At 35.1% G+C, this 19,697-nt stretch overlaps 1 protein-coding gene across 3 annotated transcripts in view; it reads left to right on the top strand.

The window, feature by feature from the left end:
• Window positions 1–19,697, top strand: part of Ccnyl1 (cyclin Y like 1) — a 36,727-nt gene that overhangs the window by 350 nt on the left and 16,680 nt on the right. For 2 of the 3 annotated variants that reach the window (XM_077110244.1, XM_076865829.2), the window contains exons 2-4: window positions 10,510–10,584; window positions 12,344–12,378; window positions 18,351–18,451. In XM_077110244.1, the coding sequence (XP_076966359.1) occupies window positions 10,510–10,584; window positions 12,344–12,378; window positions 18,351–18,451 (211 nt within the window). The remainder of the gene's footprint in view (window positions 1–10,509; window positions 10,585–12,343; window positions 12,379–18,350; window positions 18,452–19,697) is intronic. The other variant, XM_077110245.1, reaches the window with a different exon arrangement.

Raw genomic sequence — 19,697 nt, 5'->3', positions numbered from 1 at the left:
CGCCCTCAGGGTCCTCGGGAGGCAGCCGCCGCCTCGAGCTCCTTCCTGCCCAGAGCCGGCTTTCCCAAGGCTGGACACCGGGATGCTAGCTGGCTCTGCTTGGCGTCCCCACCCCTTATTCTTTCCCCTCCCCGTCTGGCCAGCTTGTTTCCCTCCCTATTTTGCCGCCCAGTTCTTGCCCCCTTGCACATTCCCCAAGCTGTCCTGGAACCCTCCAGTTTTCGGCCCTTTCTGGTTTTCTTTCTATTCAGTGTCTCATGGGACTCTGCACGACTGTTTTGGTATATTTGCTTCCTTTGCTTAGTGAAAATTCAGTTGCCCCAACTTCGGAGTATCCATCCCTTCCTCCCTATCCTTATCTATCCAGATGGTACCTAAGTGAAGAAGCCAGGTGAGAACCTGATTGTTTATTCCAAACACCGGTTAAGGTAGCTGATATTCGAGCAATTCAGACCCAAACGTTTGAGGATTACTTTAGATTCAAATAGAGGTTGCCATAGGAGTTTGATATTAAGCAGACTGTTTTAAGTCTCCTGGATAGAACTGCTTTATTCTTTCCAACTGTGATTTGAACACAAAAGAAAAAAACCGGGGGAAAGGGGCCTTAAAATAACTCTGAAAAGTGTCGAAGGTTACTGCCAGGGCTTCGGTTTTTGCTTTTGTTTGTTTGTTTGTTTTTTGTTTTTCACCCAAAGAACATTACCCACGGAGTTACGATTACTTTAATTCCCACTTTGACAAACGTGTCTGAAGCCTACGCAGTCACTTAGCGGACTTCATTTATCTCTGGAGGAGAGGAGAGGTGAGGTGGTCCATGAGATTGCTGGTCAAACGTTTCAAAGTAGTCAAAACAAATTTAGGCTTTAATTAGTAATGTAATGGTTTTGGAAATTAAAATGCCAGACCCTGTAGGCGCTAGTTTGTTTCCATGGCTTCCCCTCCTTCCCTCCCCCCTCCCATCACTAGAATCCTGTTCAGCACTTAGAATGTTTAAGTGAAAGGAAAGCTTTTCATGCTCTAAACCATGAGGGATGGGAGAGTGAGGGATGGGAGGTGAGAGAAGAGAGGGAACCTTTGATTTTTACCATAGAATTTGGAAATGGACGCATCTAGGTAAACATAATTCTGAGTAACTGGGTGGTTCTTGAATGAAGACTTAAATCTTTTAAAATGGAAAACGTTGTATTCTACAGATGTTTGCCCTGTTGATCCATTTGTTTCATTTAAATGGCAGAGATTATTTCATTACTATAGAGCAGATGTCTTATAGTTCTATGTAAATTTTAGTTGGACTCTTGGTTTATTTTGCTTGTTTGTGTCTTTTCTTCCCCTCTCTGTTTTCACAGTGCTGGGGATTGAACTAAGGGTTTCAGGCATGTTAGGCAAAGACCATCACTGAGCTTACCTCCCCAGCCTGGCACTTATTTTCTTTATGTTAGAATAATTAAGGCTCATGATGGACATGCCTTTGTAACTTTTCAGAATATTCAGAAATTGTGATAGAATGAACAAATATATGCATTAATTGCACCTTTAAAAATAAAGCGTGTAAGTACATGTGAAAGCTGTTCTGCTTGGGTGGTGAAAGGTAAGTTTGATTTTACAAACCAATTAGTATATGGGGTAGTTTGGATAGATTTCAAGTAAAACCTTTGTTTAAATCTTTAGTATTCACAACATTTTCATGTGTGATCTCATTTGACCCTTCCAAATACAAAGGAAGCATATGTGTATTATTCCTGCATTTATGATGAAGAAAGGAAGATAGGAACTGGCTATGTCTGATTAGAGGTAGCAGATATGCCAAATTCAGCTCCTAAGGAAAAACTTTTTAAAAATGCATTTATAAAGTAGACTTGTCTCTTACAATTTACTCCCATCGTTTAAAAATATTTTTAGTTGTATAAACAATACATTTATTTATGTGTGTATGTATTCAGTGGGTGTTAAGGATTGAACCAGTTTCAACATTTGGCTATTATTCTTAAGTTTCCTTAGAAACAAGTTAGAGCACCAAATATAAAGTATAAGTACATTGAAAGTTTGCTTTTAATATCTTTATTTCAGACAATTTTACATTGGTTTCCCTGGAAACTAAGAAATACCTTAGGTATAAAACATTTTACCTCTTCTACAATGAAGAATTGTTTTGATTTTTTTAGATTAAACCATACAGTATAATGTACTTTTTACTCTTTGAAACATTTCAGAACAGTATTTCTTAAGATTATTTCAGAGCTGTTCTTAAGAACCTAATGTGGATTTCAAATAGACTCAAGTAGTTGGCCTTTATTTGACAGTGTATCTAATATAACGGATGGTAATATCAGTATCACAAAATGAAGTAGTAAGATCTTGTTATCCAATTTTATTACTCAACTTTTCATATAGTTTTTTATGCTCCAATCTTAGGAGCTTTGCTAATTTGCTGGCTAAGAGTGCTGTTTCAGGTGACCCCTTTGAAGGGGGTAGGATAGGGAATGAATTGGCAATATGATGTGAAAAAAGTCCTGGGCAGCCAGGTGTGGTGGCAAGACTGTAATCCCAGTGAATAATTTAGCAGGGCTCTGAGCAACTCGGCAAGACCCTGTGTCTAAATAAAATACAAAAAGGGTTGGGGATGTGACTTGGTGTCCCTGGGTTCAATCTCCAGTACCCAAAACAAACAACAACAACCCTGGGCAACAGATCTGTCCTCTTTCTAGTAGATGATTTACTACCCTTTCCCCACCACCATTCCTCTACCGCCCCCCCACCATATTTAAAAAATAAAAAAAAAATTGTAGATGGACACAATACCTTTATTTTATTTATGTGGTGCTGAGGATCAAGCCCATTGCCCCATGCATGTGAAGCAAACACTTTACCACTGAGCCACAACCCCAGTTCCCCATTTCAATTACATTATCAAGTGTATTTGATGTAAAAGATTCAGTAAAAACAGAAAGTCTTTCATTCACACCAAGGCAAACTTTTGTGTTGGTTATTCTGACCCTTTTATATGCATATATTATTAACATTCTGTTTATTTTATAAAAATGAAATCACTCTATGTGCTGCTTTTTAACTTTTTTAAAACAATGAAATAAGAGACACAGTCCCTGGGACAGTGCTTGATATATACAGAGTGCCCCAGGATGTCTTTCCATGTCAGTGCTTACTGCTTTTTTTTCAATAACTGCTAGTGTATTGTTGAGTAGTTAGAGCATCATTTATTTCCCTAACCTTTATCATTGGGCATCTTTTATAGTAAAATCAAACAGGACCATTAAATGTTTGATTCTGGGGACACAGATAAAAACACATTTTGATGACCTTTCTACTATAGAATTCAGATGGCATATTTTCCCTTGTGACACAGTTTAAGTCCTTAGGATGAGTCATTTTGCAGTTAAGGTATTTTTAGTATTAAATGTTCTTATGCAAAATTAGTTATAATTGACGTTTTGCTGGACATTAGAACTCTGTTTTTCAGTACTTGGTAGTTTATTTCATGTTTTTAATTCTGAATAGCTACCACTCTAAGAGATCTGCAAATAATGCTGATTTTAGGTGTCAAATAAGAAACAGCATTAAAAGAAATCTTAGATGATAATGGGTAAACAGGAGCAACTTAACTGGTTTTGAGTACACTAACATTTATTGAGTACCTTTGAATGATCAGGCAATTTTCCAGCTCTAGGGCCAACAGTGGTATATAAGAGCGCTCTTCCTAATCCTGATCCTTACATGCTAGAATGGAGATGGTAAGAAGCACATAAAAAATAAAAAAATATCAGGTAGTGAGGTGGTGAGAAGAAAGCAAGCGGCTAATGATTGGGTAGGAGAGCAGTTTTACATGCCTTTATGTGAGGTGGTGAAAGATGTCTGTTCTCCTTTAGTGATGTGTAAGCTGTCCTAAAAATGAGAGAGAACTGTGTGTGGTGGGAGGAACCTTCCTCGCAGAGGGATAACTCCTTTTGGATTTCTTCTGGTGGGAAAGGACAGTACACAAGGCTGACTGTAGCAGAGTGAAAGGGATGCCAGGAAGAACGTGATGTTCTAAGTAAGGCTTTGTATGCCCAGCAGATCTTGACAAAGAACCTAGACTTCAGTAGTATTGGGAAACCATTGGAGGATTAGAGATAAGGGAATATTTTAAAAACAAACAAACAAAAAAAAACAAATAGATTAGCTGTTCTGTGAGAATGCATTGTGATGCAGCAAGGGTGGAAACAGGGAGACCTACCTGCAGGTGCCAGTAGTTCAGGGGAGAGCCAATAGTGATCTGGACAAAAAAGCAATATTAATAAGGGCCTAAAATAGCTAATTTAAAGAAATTGAGGCCGGCATGGTGGTGCATGCCTGTAATCCCAGCATCTCTGGAGGTTAAGGCAGGAGGATTGTGAGTTCAGAGCCAGCCTCAGCAAAGGCAAGGTGCTAAGCAACTCAGTAATGACAGACCCTGTCTCTAATTAAAATGTAAAATGGGGCTGGGGATGTGGCTCAGTGGTTGAGTACCCCTGAATTGGTACTCCTGGTACAAAAAAAAAAAAAAAAAAAAGAAATAAAGAAATTGAGTGAATCTAAATGTTAACAAAGATGAATAGACAAGTCACAGAAAAAGGAATTCAAGTGATCCTTAAACATACCTTCACACATAAGAAAAATGCACATGAAAACTGTGGCAATTTCTCTTCGGGGAGAAAAATCCTAAAACTTGACAGTACAATCTTGGGGGTGAGGCCATGAAGGTGGTTAAATTCATGTATTCTTATGGAAATACAAAATGTTTTGACCCCATCAATAAGCATTTGGCATAATCTCACAACACTGCAGATACATTTAATCCAGAAGTCCTGCTTAAAGGAATTTATTCTAAAGGTACATCACCACAAATATGGAACAACACATGTACAAGGTTTGTTTTATCATTTTCAATAGCAAAATGTTGACAATAATTCAAATATCTTGTAAGGGACTGGTAAAAGAAACTGGGACATCCATATAGTGAATGTAAATACTATGTAAATATCTTTGTATCTCTATAGAGCTGCAAAAAACAATGCTTATGGAATGATCTCCAAAGTATACATTTTAAAAAAATACAGTAATCTACATTAAAGCAAGGAAAATAATGTGCATTTGCATATTTAAAACTCTAACAACACTGGGAGGAATTCTTTTTTTTTTTTTTTAAAGAGAGAGAGAGAGAGAGAGAGAATGAGAATTTTTTAATATTTATTTTTTAGTTATCGGCGGACACAACATCTTTGTACGTGGTGCTGAGAATCGAACCCGGGCCGCACGCGTGCCAGGCGAGCGTGCTACCACTTGAGCCACATCCCCAGCCCTGGGAGGAATTCTTGATAATCTTGTGTGTACCTTTTCCTTTAGTGGGTAGCAAAAGTGTGTTTGCCCAATGTATTATTTTGGGATGTTATTTTAGGTATGAGTTTTCCAGTGAAATGCTAAATGTTTATTTGTTTATTTTTGAGTTTGTGAAAGCTTTGTTTTGTGATTGTAATATACACTATAAAGATTCATCTTGCATTTCATTTGATTCTCAGTGTTTTAGGTTAGACAGTATAGCAACTAAAACTGTTTTACATATGAGAAGATGGCCTCTGAAAAGTATAAATTAAATTTTCCAAGGTTTTGAAAAATAAAACTTGGTAGTTCAAGAATGTAAATTCCAGATATGTGGCATATAGGAAAATAATTTATAGACTGACTCATAGGCTTTTTTGGATGCTACCTTCCCTGCCCCCAGAATATTAAAATAATTAAGTCTTACTGTTTAAACAGTAGCATTGGATAATATACAATGAAATGGAAGGTAGTATCTTGTAACCTAGGAATGTTCTTAGAACCCTAAGAAATTGAGTAAAGTGCTCTTAAGAAAAATATAATGGAGGAAAGGTATATTACCGTGTCTGAAATGTCACATTTCAGTCATTTTCACTAAAACAGATGGAAAATTAAAACAGGGCAAGACTGAGAACTGATGGATATGCAGGTCCAGAAATGAATTGGAAGCCAGAATTAGTACCACCAGAGGCTACAAAAGAGAAACCAGATAGGAGCCAGCACTAACAGCATGCAGGAGCTCTGCTGTTGCCCTCTGCTGAGGCAGGCCAGCTCAAGGCTGCCAGGTGAAGAATTACCTGATGGTAGAAAATGTGGACTCAGAGATAAAATCATTAAGTTTGCATGGTGATTGTGGCACTTGAAACATTTGTGTATTCTTATAATGTACAGTAAGGGAAAATCGAACAGGTCAGTAAATGGATTGAGCCTTTCAATAAATAGATGCCCAGAAGTTGGCCCCGAAACTGCTGACATCTATTTAATTAGGATATATTGAAATCAATGTTAAAATCAGTATATTTCTGAAATATACTGTGATGCAGCAAAGTCCAATAGTTTCTTGGTCACTACCTACTCCCTTGAATATTTTGACAAGGAAAAATATATAATATATATATATATATATATATATTTTTTTTTTTTTTTTTTTTTGGATACTGGGGATTGAACTCAGGGGCACTTGACCACTAAGCCACATCCCAAGCCCTATTTTTGTGGTTTATTTAGAGACAGGGTCTCACTGAGTTGCTTAGTGCCTCACAGTTAACTGAGGCTGGCTTTGAACCTCGCTATTCTCCTGTTTCAGCCTCCCAAGCCGCTGGGATTACAGGCATGTGCCACCACACCTGGCTAGGAAATAATTTCATGACAGTTTATGGTTACTTAACTTCAACACTTTTCAGCCTTTAGTAATGTATTTCAGTTAGTCGCATATGCTTTCACATTTTTTAATATCTGCGCAGTCAGAGTGGGTCATAACAACTGATAGACTAGAGAGAAGCAGTTTTTTTTAATATTTATTTTTTAGTTTTCGGTGGACATAACATCTTTATTTTTATTTTTATGTGGTGCTGAGGATCGAATCCAGCACCCCATGCATGCCAGGTGAGCGTGCCACTGCTTGAGCCACATCCCCAGCCCGAAAAAGCAGCTTTTGATATCAAAGATCTTTACATTAAGACTGGAGTTTAATTTTTTTAAGTTGTGCTTTTCCAGTGTCAGCCTATCATACTGTCCAGTTAAATTACAATTTAAATTGATAATACAAAGTCTCTTACAATTTTAATCACAACACCCCTAATCATTGAGATAAAAGAATATTTTTCTTAATTTAAAACATTTTTACTGGTTTCTTAAATGATTTTAAAGGGATTCACATCATAAGATGCATGGTAATTTATTTTTATTTCCTGACATCTCTAAATTTATGTATGCTGTGTGCATGTTTGTGGGACCTGATGCCTTGCTTCATAGTGGGCAGTTTTACCTTTGTGATAGTGGAAATAGTGTAGTGTGATTTATCAGAGTCTCCTTAGGCTCTTGGCAGTAGATTTGATGGAGATTGCAGAAATAATAGTATGTATATGAGTTTACTATCTAATGGCTTAAATGTCCGTTCTATACATTTAATACCAACATCTGGTACTTAGCATAATCAGAAATGCAAGTTATATAGAAAACTATGATGGGCTAAAGACAAAAATCAATATTTTCTGAAAATCTTGTGTAAATTGACAACCCTAAGGTCCTAGTGGATACAATGCCTACAGTATATATAAATATCTGAAACTCATCAAAATGGAAATACCACTGTTAACCACTGGAGAATAGTCAATTAGAGTCACAGTAATGGGCCTCATTCACATAACAGGACTTTTTTCTTTTTTAGGTATCCAAAACTGGGGTAGGAATTAAAACTGTTTATTGTTATAATTGTTAGCTTGTGCTCTTCTTTTAGAAAGCAGTTTTAGCACTGTACATATTGAACCATGAAAATGATTCAATCTTTTCTAGTCATCCCATTTTTATAAGTCTTTCCAAGGAAATAAAAAGAATAATTTAAAAACTATGCACTTGAAGGTTTTCTTCATAATATTAGAATAGAGTGTTGTAAATGCCTAAATTCCCCCAGAATAGATTAAGTATAGGAATGATACTTGGCTGCATCATTATGTATGTATGAATTAAATAGTAAATATACTGTAAGGGGGGTAGAAGTCATTTTCATGTAATAAGACATAAATGGTATACTGATAAGAGGATTTTCTGTCTTTTTGTTGTTCATTTGTTTGTAGTGCCCAGGGCCTCAGACATGCTAGACAAATACTTTACCACTGAGCTATATGCCAGCCCGGGAGCTGTCCCTACCATACTGGGGATTGAACACCAAGGTCCTCTATCACTGAGCCACAACCCCAAGAGCAGTTTTTTAAACATAATAATAAAATAATAATTATTATTATTTTAAAAAATAATAAGAAAAGCAACTAAAAGTAATGGTTATAAGAGTATTGATAATTTTTAAATTTGGCTTTTGCAAATTTCTGTTATTAAACAGATTCATTAAATGAGCAAGTGATAATTTAATCCATCGCCACCTTTGGTATGTTCATTAGTACTGATGATTAAGCAGGTCTTTTACATTTGCAAGTTAAAATCTATATCTAAATAGACTTGTATAACAAGGATTTCAGAGATTAGGTACAACCTGACTCGGGAATTATATGATCTCAGAACCTATCTCAGTTCTTCCCCTGCTGTTCATCTCACCTGAAAAGGCTTTATTTCTCACGATTGCAAAGTTAGCCAGCAACAGCTGCTGACTAGGCTAGTTAATGGTCCTAGAGAACAGCTTTGCCGTTTTCCTCTAGAACTTAGTAAGTCTCAAGTGAGCTCTAATTAATTGTCTAGCCCAGGGTCTTGCGCCCACCTTAAAACCTAGGGTGGGAGGTAGAGAGTTGTCAGCTTGTCACTTGGGCTAATTTTGCTTTTTGTCTGGGGGTTGTAATTTCTTTTATACCTCTCCCTGAATGTTGTTTAATATTCGTAGTAGCATATTTTGATTTTAGGATTTTTATGTGTGTGTTTTAAGCCTGCTCCTCTGTAATTGTGATACTTAATTTCCCTAGACTTCCATTGAACATTTTGAATTAAGTTTTATCATTACATTGTTGTTAATATATAATATGGCTATTTCTGCAAACTTTTAAGATACTTCAATAATTCTGCAAATTATGTTTTAAATTAAAATTGTAATATATTTGCTTTATTTGGGGGAGGAAGTAGTCCCAAATCCCTTCAGAAGCTTTAGGGAGATAGCTATGAAAATCTTTTTGTCATTCTGTGCTCACATGATTTTATTTTTCCATTGTCTTATCATCCTTTCATCATGTAAAAAAAAACTGTTTTGTGGGTCTTTTACATAAGAATAGTTTTCTTCAAAAGCAGTTTAATAAACTTATGTGAATAAATTTCCATGAAGGACAGAGTAGTTGGCTTAAATATGTTAGTTTCTGATGATCTGACAGTACCATTAAAATGGATGAATTGGATTTCCATTAAATCAGGAAGTCCCAAATTATGTTCATGCAAGATTTTAACGATATTACTTGGAGGGGGAGAAAGTATTTTAAGTAGACAAATTTGTGAAATATACTGAGTAATATATCAGTATACATTTTGATTTTGTAAGAACCTTGGATGGTAGTGTTTTGTGATTTGGACATTGAATCCTTTTCTTTTTTTCCTTTTAAAGTAGGACAATTACTAAAATATGGTTTGGGAAATAATTGCCTTACTGTTACTCTGTTTAGATCTTGGTCCATCTTCTTAAATGGCTTGAGATTGGACATTGCTGAGGAGTGTTGTAGGTTCCCACATTCTGACAACTTTTGCTGTCCCATGATGGCAAAGTATAAACAGAATTTATGAATCTGTTTTATAGTCTTGACTAAATAGATTATCACATCTTGTTCCCCATGTGGACTGTAGGGATTAAGAATGAAGAGAGAAGAGTGTTGTCTTGGAAATTAAGGACAGAAGTTTCTGTTTTTGTTTTTTAATCAGTTTTTTTTTCATGGAAGTGTTTTTGTAGGTTAGGACATTGAATTTTTATGCAGTCCTCTTATATCTGCCATAATGAATAGCCCACAAATAAGCCAAAGCTAACTAGATTAATTTACTTGTTGAAAGAAGTTAGAATTAGCCTTGTGATTGTCTGAAAAACATTTGTCAAAACAATCTTGTTTTGGCATATTTGATATATTGAGCCAGTGTTTGACAGTAATTGGCCAGGGCATCACTTGTTGAGACTGTTCCTGAAATGTGCTGGTAATATCAGCACAGAGAAGAGTGCTTGCATTTCTGGAGGACAAGAAGAGGTGGTCTTGTAAACGGTTTATCTAAAAGTTGATTCAATTATTTTTTTTAAAAAAAGTCTCAGACCCAGCCTAGCCTGGTTTTGCTCCACATGTGCGGAGAGAATCTAGGATTTTACAGTTACCCTGTAGCGTTTTTATATTGTTGCTTGTTTCCTACATGTTCATAACTAAAATTTTTTCTAAGACTCTTGAAAGTGATTAAACCTGATATGTATCTATTTAAAAACCATCTACTCTTTTATTGAACTAAATTATCACATCTTTTTCTCTTTCTCTATAGATTTAGCTTTGGAATCAAACCCTTCTGACCATCCAAGGGCAAGCACAATTTTCCTGAGCAAATCTCAGACAGATGGTAAGACAATATTTTTCCCTACCAAAGAAAGGACTATTTTATATGGTATATCATAGAAGATATTTAGAAGAACTCCTACATTGCTTTAAAATTTTAAATGTTACATATATTCTACATGACTTTTTTATATGTGATGATATGTACTCTCCTTTAATTAATACAGGTAGACTTTGTGTTTATACACTTCGTTATCTCTTAATAAAGACAGTTGCCACACAATTTAGAAGTGGTCATTGATTTATACCTAGTATTCCATATTATTTTTTACCCTTCCCCCTTGATCCTCAGAGCATGTTTTAAAGATAAATAATATGATTTAGGTTTTAATTAGGTTTTCATATGAACAAATTTTTTAAAAATCAGTTGTTTACATATGGGGATTGAATCTGATTTTGAGCTTATTTTACAGTCCTCTAAATAAATGAGCCTATCTCACATCTTGATTTATCCTACTCAGAACTTTTAAGCCATTCAAAGCTTTTTCATCCTAATGTATTAAAAACTGGAACAAACATGAATTATGGTGTTTCCCAAGAGGTTAGCCAGTGTCTGAAACTAGTGTAAATTTCATGTGCCCTGCTTGTTTTAGGATGAACCATTAAAACTGTAGGATTTTTCTTCATCTGTGCTGTTTTTCTTAATGTTTGGTCAAATCTATTTTTTGCTAAAAAGCAAAAATGAGGGGCTGGAGTTATGGCTCAGTGATAGAGCACTTGCCTAGCACGTGTAAGGCACTGGGTTTTATCATAGCATCACATAAAAATAAATAAAGGCATTGTGTCCATGTACAACTAAAAAAACCAAAAAATTTAAAGGCAAAACTGATTTAGTTTATTACAACAAGAAGAATATAAAAAATGGGGGGTTCTGTATTACATTTGGGGTAATGTACCACAGTAAAAATTGGTGGTTGCTATGTGTCTACTTTTCCTATCTTCATCTGGCCATTTCTGATTAGCATTGCTATGTCTCAGTTTCTTTAAGAACTGTATTCTAGAGTGTGAGGAAGTAAAAAACTATCCCTGCTGCTCTTTTTAGTGGGAAGGAATGTGTGACTACAGTGCCGTCTAGCGTTAAAGGAGGAGGCAGTGTGGGAAACAAAGTGTGGCCCAAGTCCCTCTTAGGAGCATATACTTTTCTGGCCTTAATTAGAACATAATGAAATCAGTGTGCTATAGATAATCATGTTCAATTAGGTTAGCACACTCATTTAAAAATTTTAAATAGGCTACTTTCCAACTGTATAAAGGCCCATTAATTTTTTTATTTTGGTAGATTATCAATAGGTGGTTCAGGAAGTTTCTAGGATTCAGATGCATCTAGAAATGGCTGCCTAGCCAAAAACAGTTTCCTAGAGCTATCACCTCTTAGATCCTTGTAATTAAAGTAAGCGGTAAGGAAATGTAGAACTATAAAATACTACTATTTAATGATTCAGGTATGTAGTATGTGTACTATCTTATTAGCTATATTTCCTACCTAGCTCAATTTGTTTTGCCCCTTTTGTATATGGAAAGTCTCTCATTTATATGTAATAGATTATCTGCTAGTAAAAAAGTAGAACTAAATTTTTAGATTTTATTATATGAAATTTATCTTGCCAGAAAATTCAGATTATTAATTTTGTTGGAAATTATTTAAAAAAAGAATTGAACTTTGTCATTTTGTATATTGGTAATTCATCAGATAATTAGCTACTTTTTATTTTTCTATGACATTTGTACCAGAATTGATCAGTTAATTTTTTTTTTATTCTTAGTGCGTGAAAAGAGGAAGAGCAACCATTTAAACCATGTAAGTAAACAGTTAAACTTATAATGAATTAAAAGTATGTCTACTGTGATTTTTAAAAAAATATATATAATGGTGATTTATTAATGTTAGCAGGGTCCACTTTTTGTGGATTTTCTAAATCTCTCCAATTTCTTAAGGATTAAATTTACTCAGGGAAATCTTTGACTTAGTAATGTCCAGTTTTTAAAGGTTTCTGACAGTTAAATTTCAGTAACGTGGTTGTGATATAAAGATATGCCTGAAATATTTTGCCTTAATTTTTTGGTCTTTTTTTTTTTTTTTTTAATTAAAGTAACAAACTATTAGTAAGTCAGTTTTTAGCATTAGCTGTTGATTTCCTGTAATTTGTAGCAGGTGAAAGTTTAGCTTTCTCATTCCACTGTGACCTTATTCCCCTGCTGTTATTTCCTTAACATGTATCACATTTTATTATTAAATCACTGATCGATATTTACATTGACTTGCAAATATTTTTCACTGCTGTCATATTGTACTTTGTGCCACCTCCTGTTCACCCTTAATTTTCCTCTTAAAAAGATATTTCTGAAGTCTGAGCACTTCTGTATTCCTCCTGCGATAATCCACCATTTCCTAATGAACATTAACTCACACAGCCACATGTAGTAAGTGGCCCCCTCACTGGCGTGTTTGCTTTCATACTCTTCAATTTTTTTTTGTGGAATTTCCTATTTTCACTTGTCTGTTCCCCCCAAATGTTTTAACATCTGTCACATGCCTATAAAAAATGTTTTCCTTTACTAAACCACATCAGTTTAATCTTTTTTCCTGGAGTCTTCTATCATTCTACTCTAAATTCTATCTCAGTCTTCTATCATTCTACTCTAAAACAGACTGGTGTTTTGTTAAGCAGTTCTCTGCCTATTTTTCCTGGGGTATCTTTCTGAAGTCATCTGGGATCTCGAATAACTGCTCTCTTGTATTGGATCCTGTAATTTTTGTGTTTCCCTTTGTCGTCTTATACCTCTTATACATTTTCCTGGGAAAGGGCACATAAATGTGCTCCTCCTATTGGTAAAAGTATAAGTAGGATTCTAGGTTGAAACTAATTATTCCAGTGGTGAAGATACTTCTTTTTTTTTTTTTTTTAATTTTTTTTTAGCTGCACATGGACACAATATCTTTATTTATTCATTTATTTTTTTACGTGATGCTGAGGAGGATTGCACCTAGTGCCTCACATGTACGAGGCAAGTGCTCTACCACTGAGCCATAGCCCCAGTTCCGATATTTCTTTATTGTCTCCTCATTTATAAATTTTTGCCATTGTATTCTACATTATATATAAACAGCTTTAGTAATTTTCCCCCATACCTTCTCTGAAAGCTTTAGTATCTTCTCTATCTGGGGGATTCTGTGGTTGCATGATATGGCTTGTTAATGAACCTTTTTAATTTTTGGTACCAGGGATTGAACTCAGGGGCACTGAACCACTGAGCCACATCCCCAGCCCTAATTTGCATTTTATTTAGAGACAGGATCTCACTAAGTTGCTTAATGAGTCACTTTTGCTGAGGCTGGCTTTGAACTCACAATCCTCTTGCCTCACTCTCCTGGGCCACTGGGATTACAGGCTTATGCCACCACGCCTGGCTGTTAGGAACCTTTTTATTTTATTGGGGCCATTAGTTTGCAGATTAGCTCTTTGTAGAAAATTTTCTTGTATTTCATTGATATTTTCTTTTTTTTTTTCCCCCTTGTATTCTTGTCATTCAGATGTTAGGCCTCTTTGACAGTATTTCTACACCAGTGTCCAATTTCTATTCCCTCCCCCATTTTCTGGTTTGTCTTTTTGTCCTAGTTAGAGATTCTTCAGCCCTTCTCTTGAATTTTTTGTCTTGAGTTTTCACTTACTCTTAAATTTTAAGCACTCCCATGAATTCCTTTTTTTAATCCTTCATTCTAGGCTTGCCTCAAATGTGTGGTAGACCCTGACTTTGTCTGGTTTGAAGCACCATGTATGAGAAGGACTTGTTAACTGATGGATTTCACTCCAATGATTTGGAGGCCATGCCCAGCTTTTCATTTGTTGGGACCTCAGTATTTTTATTATCTGGGGGGCCCTGACTCTGGATAGTTCAGTTTCTTCAGAGAAGGATCTTCCACTTTTCTGCCTAGGGAGTACAAGCATGGTTGCTTATTTTTCAGAAGTTGGGAAAGGGAGGTGTGGAGTATATAGTTTTTTCCTCTTATTTTCCAGCTTTTACCCACAGTGTCTCTGAGAATGGTAACTCTAAGCCCAGAAACTGTCAGGTTTAATATATCTGGAGAATTAATATCTAGATCCCTATAAAATGGAGGACAGATGGACTTTGGGTTCTAACTACAAATTTCCAATTGACCTCCTTTATCTTTGTTTTATGTTTCATTCCAAGGTGCTTTGTGCCTCTGAAATCTGAGTCTATGGGTTCTGCAAGATAAACTGACTTGCTTATTCCTGCCATTGATTCTTCATGGCCACCAGAGTTGTGTTTCTACTCTTCTGTCATGTTACTATTCTTTTATCTACTTTAATATTTCAAACATTAAAAAATCATCTCTCTATCCTGTCTCCTAGTCTTAGTGATAAACCTATATTTTATACCTTTAATGAGATTTCAGGAGGAAAGGGGTATATTTGTGTGGTCAATCTTCAATGTTTAATAAATGAATTTAGAACCTGTATTTCAAGTATATATCTAAGCTCAAAATCAATATGCTTAATGATATTGGTCCAAACTTTTAAAAGTTTTACCTGTAATTAACATATATAAGGCCATGTTTTAGAATTCTTTCAAATACACATCCTGCTGTATTGTCTTGTTACTGTGCAACAAAAGTTGGAATAGTTTTCATGAATGCATAAAGTGTTAGAAAATTTGAGGTTGATTAAATGTTATTGATTGTTAAAAACACATCCCAGGGGCTAGGGATGTGGCTCAAGTGGTAGTGCGCTCGCCTAGCATGCATGAGGCACTGGGTTCAATTCTCAGCACCACATAGAAACAAAATAAAAATATTGTGTTCACCTAAAACTAAAAAATAAATATTAAAAAGAGAAACATATCCCAAATATGTATTATGAAGGGGGGGGATTTCAGGCTTTTGTTTTTGTTTTTTAATAGATAAACGGCTATAGGCACAAAGGGAAAAGTCAATGGGTGGGGACAGGATTTCAACAAATTCTTAACCTTTGATGGTAAGGTTCTGGTTATGATTTACCAGATTAGTAGGTATCATTTTCTAGTCTTTGCCATTTGACCTTAAGTCTACTTAAGTACTCCCTTTCCTGTAAGAATTACAAAATTCTGTACCTTATCATTTGTGCTGATTGGAAGAAGAAAGATGCTATTGTTTGTGTCTCTTTTAGTAACCATCTGTCAGGAATGTTTTTTTTTTAAGTATTTGTATTTTATTTTATTTTATTTTTAGAGAGAGAGAGAGAGTTTTTAATATTTTTTAGTTTTCGGCGGACACAACATCTTTGTGTGTGTGTGGTGTTGAGGATCGAACCCAGGCAGCACGCATGCCAGGCGAGCGCGCTACTGCTTGAGCCACATCCCCAGCCCAGTATTTGTATTTTATATCCTTATGTTTGTCAGTGTAGTTTTTTGTAGTTGTGAGCCAGCAGTGGTTAACGTTTTAACAATAAAGGGCAAGTTGTCCTAATTTTTCATGCAAGCTGAGGGGAAAGTTACTTGTGGGCAGCTGTATTCTAGGCTTTGCTTAGAGGCTTCATTCTGCCACCCTCTAGTCTCAAGATTGAAATGTTTGAATAGCTGGAAGTGATGGTATGTCCTTTGCTATATATTGGCAACAGAATTTTTGCATTCAGCTTTTCTAGTCACCTTGAAATTTGGGAATGGCCTGATTACAGTGGGAGAGAAGGTAACAGAAATGACTCTTCCTATAACATGAATGATTCCTCTGTCTTTATCAGTTTAGAGTAAGCCTGGACTAAAGGGAAGTGATGAATGTTTTTTGGTTGGATCTAGCCAGTAAGTTGCTGATTCATTAATGGAGCTTTCATAGTTTGTAAGACCACATCTAATTAAAAATTTTTGAATGACTTGGCATTAATGTTTTCAAAGACAAGCCAATATACATTCATGATATGAAAAAAAAATTGTAAATAGAGAAAATGGAAGAAAATATCACCTAAAGTTCTACCAACTAGTCTACATTTTGATTCATTTTCGCCCCTCTTTTTTATTCCAGTGTAGTGATTTTTTTTTCAACAGTATACATATTAACTGAATAGCTTAAGAAACATATCCAAACTTAGATATAGTTAAAACATTTTTAGTTAAAAGGAGAATTTATTCCTCCAAAATAATTATACTTTTTAAAAATATAACTTCTGTCACTTTTTGTTAATAAGGGAAAAAAGTGACTTTGCCATAAAAACATCTAAAACAAGCAAAATGCAATTTTATGTTTCTTATGGATATTTCTGACTGTGGACTACTGGTGACTTTTAAGTGCTCTGTACTTTCAGCTAGGTCTTCTCCCTGTCCCATTTTTCATTTATTTGTAGGGGTTCTGATGAGAGAAAGTAAAAGCACGATGAAAACCATTATATTGATAGGAGGAAGGAAGGCTTATCTGAATTAGCTTTTTTTTTTTTTTTTTTTTTAAAAAGAACATTAAAATTGTCGATAATCTGTGGTTTTAAAGAATGCTGCTGTTAATCTTCAACTATTCAGTGATGAGATTCGGTATTGGCTTTTTAAGGATGAGAATTGTTTTAACGTAGTTTAGGCTGTTTCAGTATTTGACTATATCCTTGCACTCTTTACCCTTTGCAATTAAATGGATACTTCTAAAGTGTTTTAATGATAGTTTATTTAGAGGCCTCAAAAAGTTCATTGTCACCTCTTTAGAATCATTTTCACTAATTTGTATCTGTAGCAAGATTTGTCTTCCAAATTGTAATTGATTATTAATTAATAATTTGTCAGACAGTTGTTGAACTCCCTAACTTGTCCCCAATTTTATGCCCAGCAGCTGGAGATAGGAGCAGTAAGAGTCCTTCTTTCTTTGGAGCAGCTTAGTTTCTTATGTGGGAGATAACCTCCCTGCAAATATTGAATGGGAGGATGAATTTTGTGATGTGGCTGTTGGCAAAGGTATCCCAGAAGGTAGAAGGAGTCAAGCTTCTGGGGCAAGGAAGAAAAAGACTTTGGGCCAAGGGTAACACTAATGAGGCAGGGAGGTGTTGTGATGTGGATCAAATAAGAGAATAAAGTAAATAAAATCTTGAATGAATGGCTGAGGTTTTCATATAAGTAATGTAATGGCAATCTACTTAAAAGTGAAGTGAAAGCTAAATTCCCAAAGTTGTTTTTATCATCTGATTTTGGATGTGAAAGAATCTTAAGGCAATAATTTTACCCTCTACATATGAGAATAGACTCAGACCTATGGTCCCAAGCCTTGTTAGTGATTAAATAGCCCTGGCACATAGCCTCTGATTCCAAAACATTTGTGTAATTACACTTAGACACTTAGTACTATCAAATCAGTAAATTTGGTATTAGGCTTTCATTTAGTGCAGCACAATGCTTTTGTGCCCTTATTATTTAAGGCATTACATTTTATTGTAGTTACTGAATAGTAGAAACAGAACCTTCTCAACTGCTTTTTATTGCTTAGGAGGAAAACACTGAAATCTTATTTTAAACTTTTTCCAGTATTTATTAAGGGGATTAATTCATAATAGATGCTTGCCAGGTTTGATTATAGGTACCATACCAAGGGCAGCATTTTATAATCCATTCCTCAAACATCATCTGTGAAGTTAAGAGCCTCCAATGGGTTTCCTGTAGAGCCACACATGATATCACACTCAGGCAATTCACAGAGTATAAGAAATATCTTAATGCTTTATCGTTTGACATTTTAACCAAGGAAAATAAACACATTTTATAGATTTAACTTACTGTGACATTTTCTTCTATTTCCCTCCCCTTCAGGTATCTCCAGGGCAGCTTACTAAAAAGTATAGCTCATGCTCAACAATATTTCTAGATGACAGCACAGTCAGCCAGCCTAATCTTAGAACCACAATAAAATGGTGAGTACAACTAGGTTGCCAAGGGCTGAGTGACAGACCCCTTTCTGCTAAAAGCATCCCAGCCATACTTGGTAATTTCAGCTATTGACTGTCCTTTTTAGTACTCAGTTTACAAAATTGGGGTCAATTATACATTGATTTTTTAAGGACCTAAATGTGAGTTTTCAATTTCCATTTTAATCTCAGACTTTGGTGAAAGGGAAAGCCAGTTAGCAAATAAGGAATCTCAGGAAAAGTGTACCTCTTTATTTGATGCGTTTATGTTGTTAAGACACTATTGAACATAAAGAGGTGCTTTTTATCAGATTTTTCTGGAAAAAAAATAGTTATGAATTTCATATCTGAAATACTTGTTAACTACTTTGGAAACTACTGTAGGAGGAAGGACTGTTTATCTAGTCTACTCCTGGCACCAAAGCATATTGGCATTTGAAATAAAAGATGCACTTTCAAAACACTCCAAGATGAACTTTTTAAACTTATTAAAATGACTTCAACAAAAACCGGGTAGAGAGCTTCCCCCACGATGTTGGGGTTGTCCAGGGAACATTATTAATGACTTCTTGGAATGTGAGTATTGATTTTTTAGAACATAGTTTGGAAAGTGCTTTTTTAGAATGTTAATATTCTTATCCCTAATTTTACTTTTTAGTCTAAAAAGCCTAATTAGCCTTATTTTATTTCTAATATACCAGCTTTTTAATTTCTTAGCTAATTAAATTATTAGTAACTTCTACTTCAGTTGAAAACTGCAAGTTCACACTTACAGTAATGTAACTTTCCTCTCACGCGTATAACATTAGTTGAGATTGAATTGTGTTTCAGCAAAAACTAAGCCCTTTCTGAGATTTGGCATCTATTGAGTAATCACTGAATGTTTGTTTTCAGTCCTAAATAGCCATGATTAAAAAACCACTCTACTTTGGTTAGAACCCTCAGCTTCTTTTGAATTCAAAAGATTCTGATGTTTCAGTGTATAATTCAGAATATAATTTTAAAGAGTAACCTTGCTAACACATGTAGGTTTCATGCTTTTTGATCTCTTAACTGAGTTTGTTGTTTAGAAGTCTTGTGTTTGGAAGTACAGTAAGTTTTAGTTTCTTTCATTAAATTCTAAAAATAATCATTCAGTACATTCACTATTGTTGAAAGAAAGATTTATTGAGAGAATTAATAGGGCAAATTGACTTTTAGGAAAATTTTGAAAAATGTTTTTCATGGATTTAGTGCATTGTTCTTAAGGGAA

Source organism: Callospermophilus lateralis, chromosome 9 (genome assembly GCF_048772815.1).
Source record: "Callospermophilus lateralis isolate mCalLat2 chromosome 9, mCalLat2.hap1, whole genome shotgun sequence".
Taxonomy (NCBI): domain Eukaryota; kingdom Metazoa; phylum Chordata; class Mammalia; order Rodentia; family Sciuridae; genus Callospermophilus; species Callospermophilus lateralis.
The sequence above is the reverse complement of the archived record's forward strand: the minus strand, read 5'-3'. Positions and strand labels throughout refer to the sequence as shown.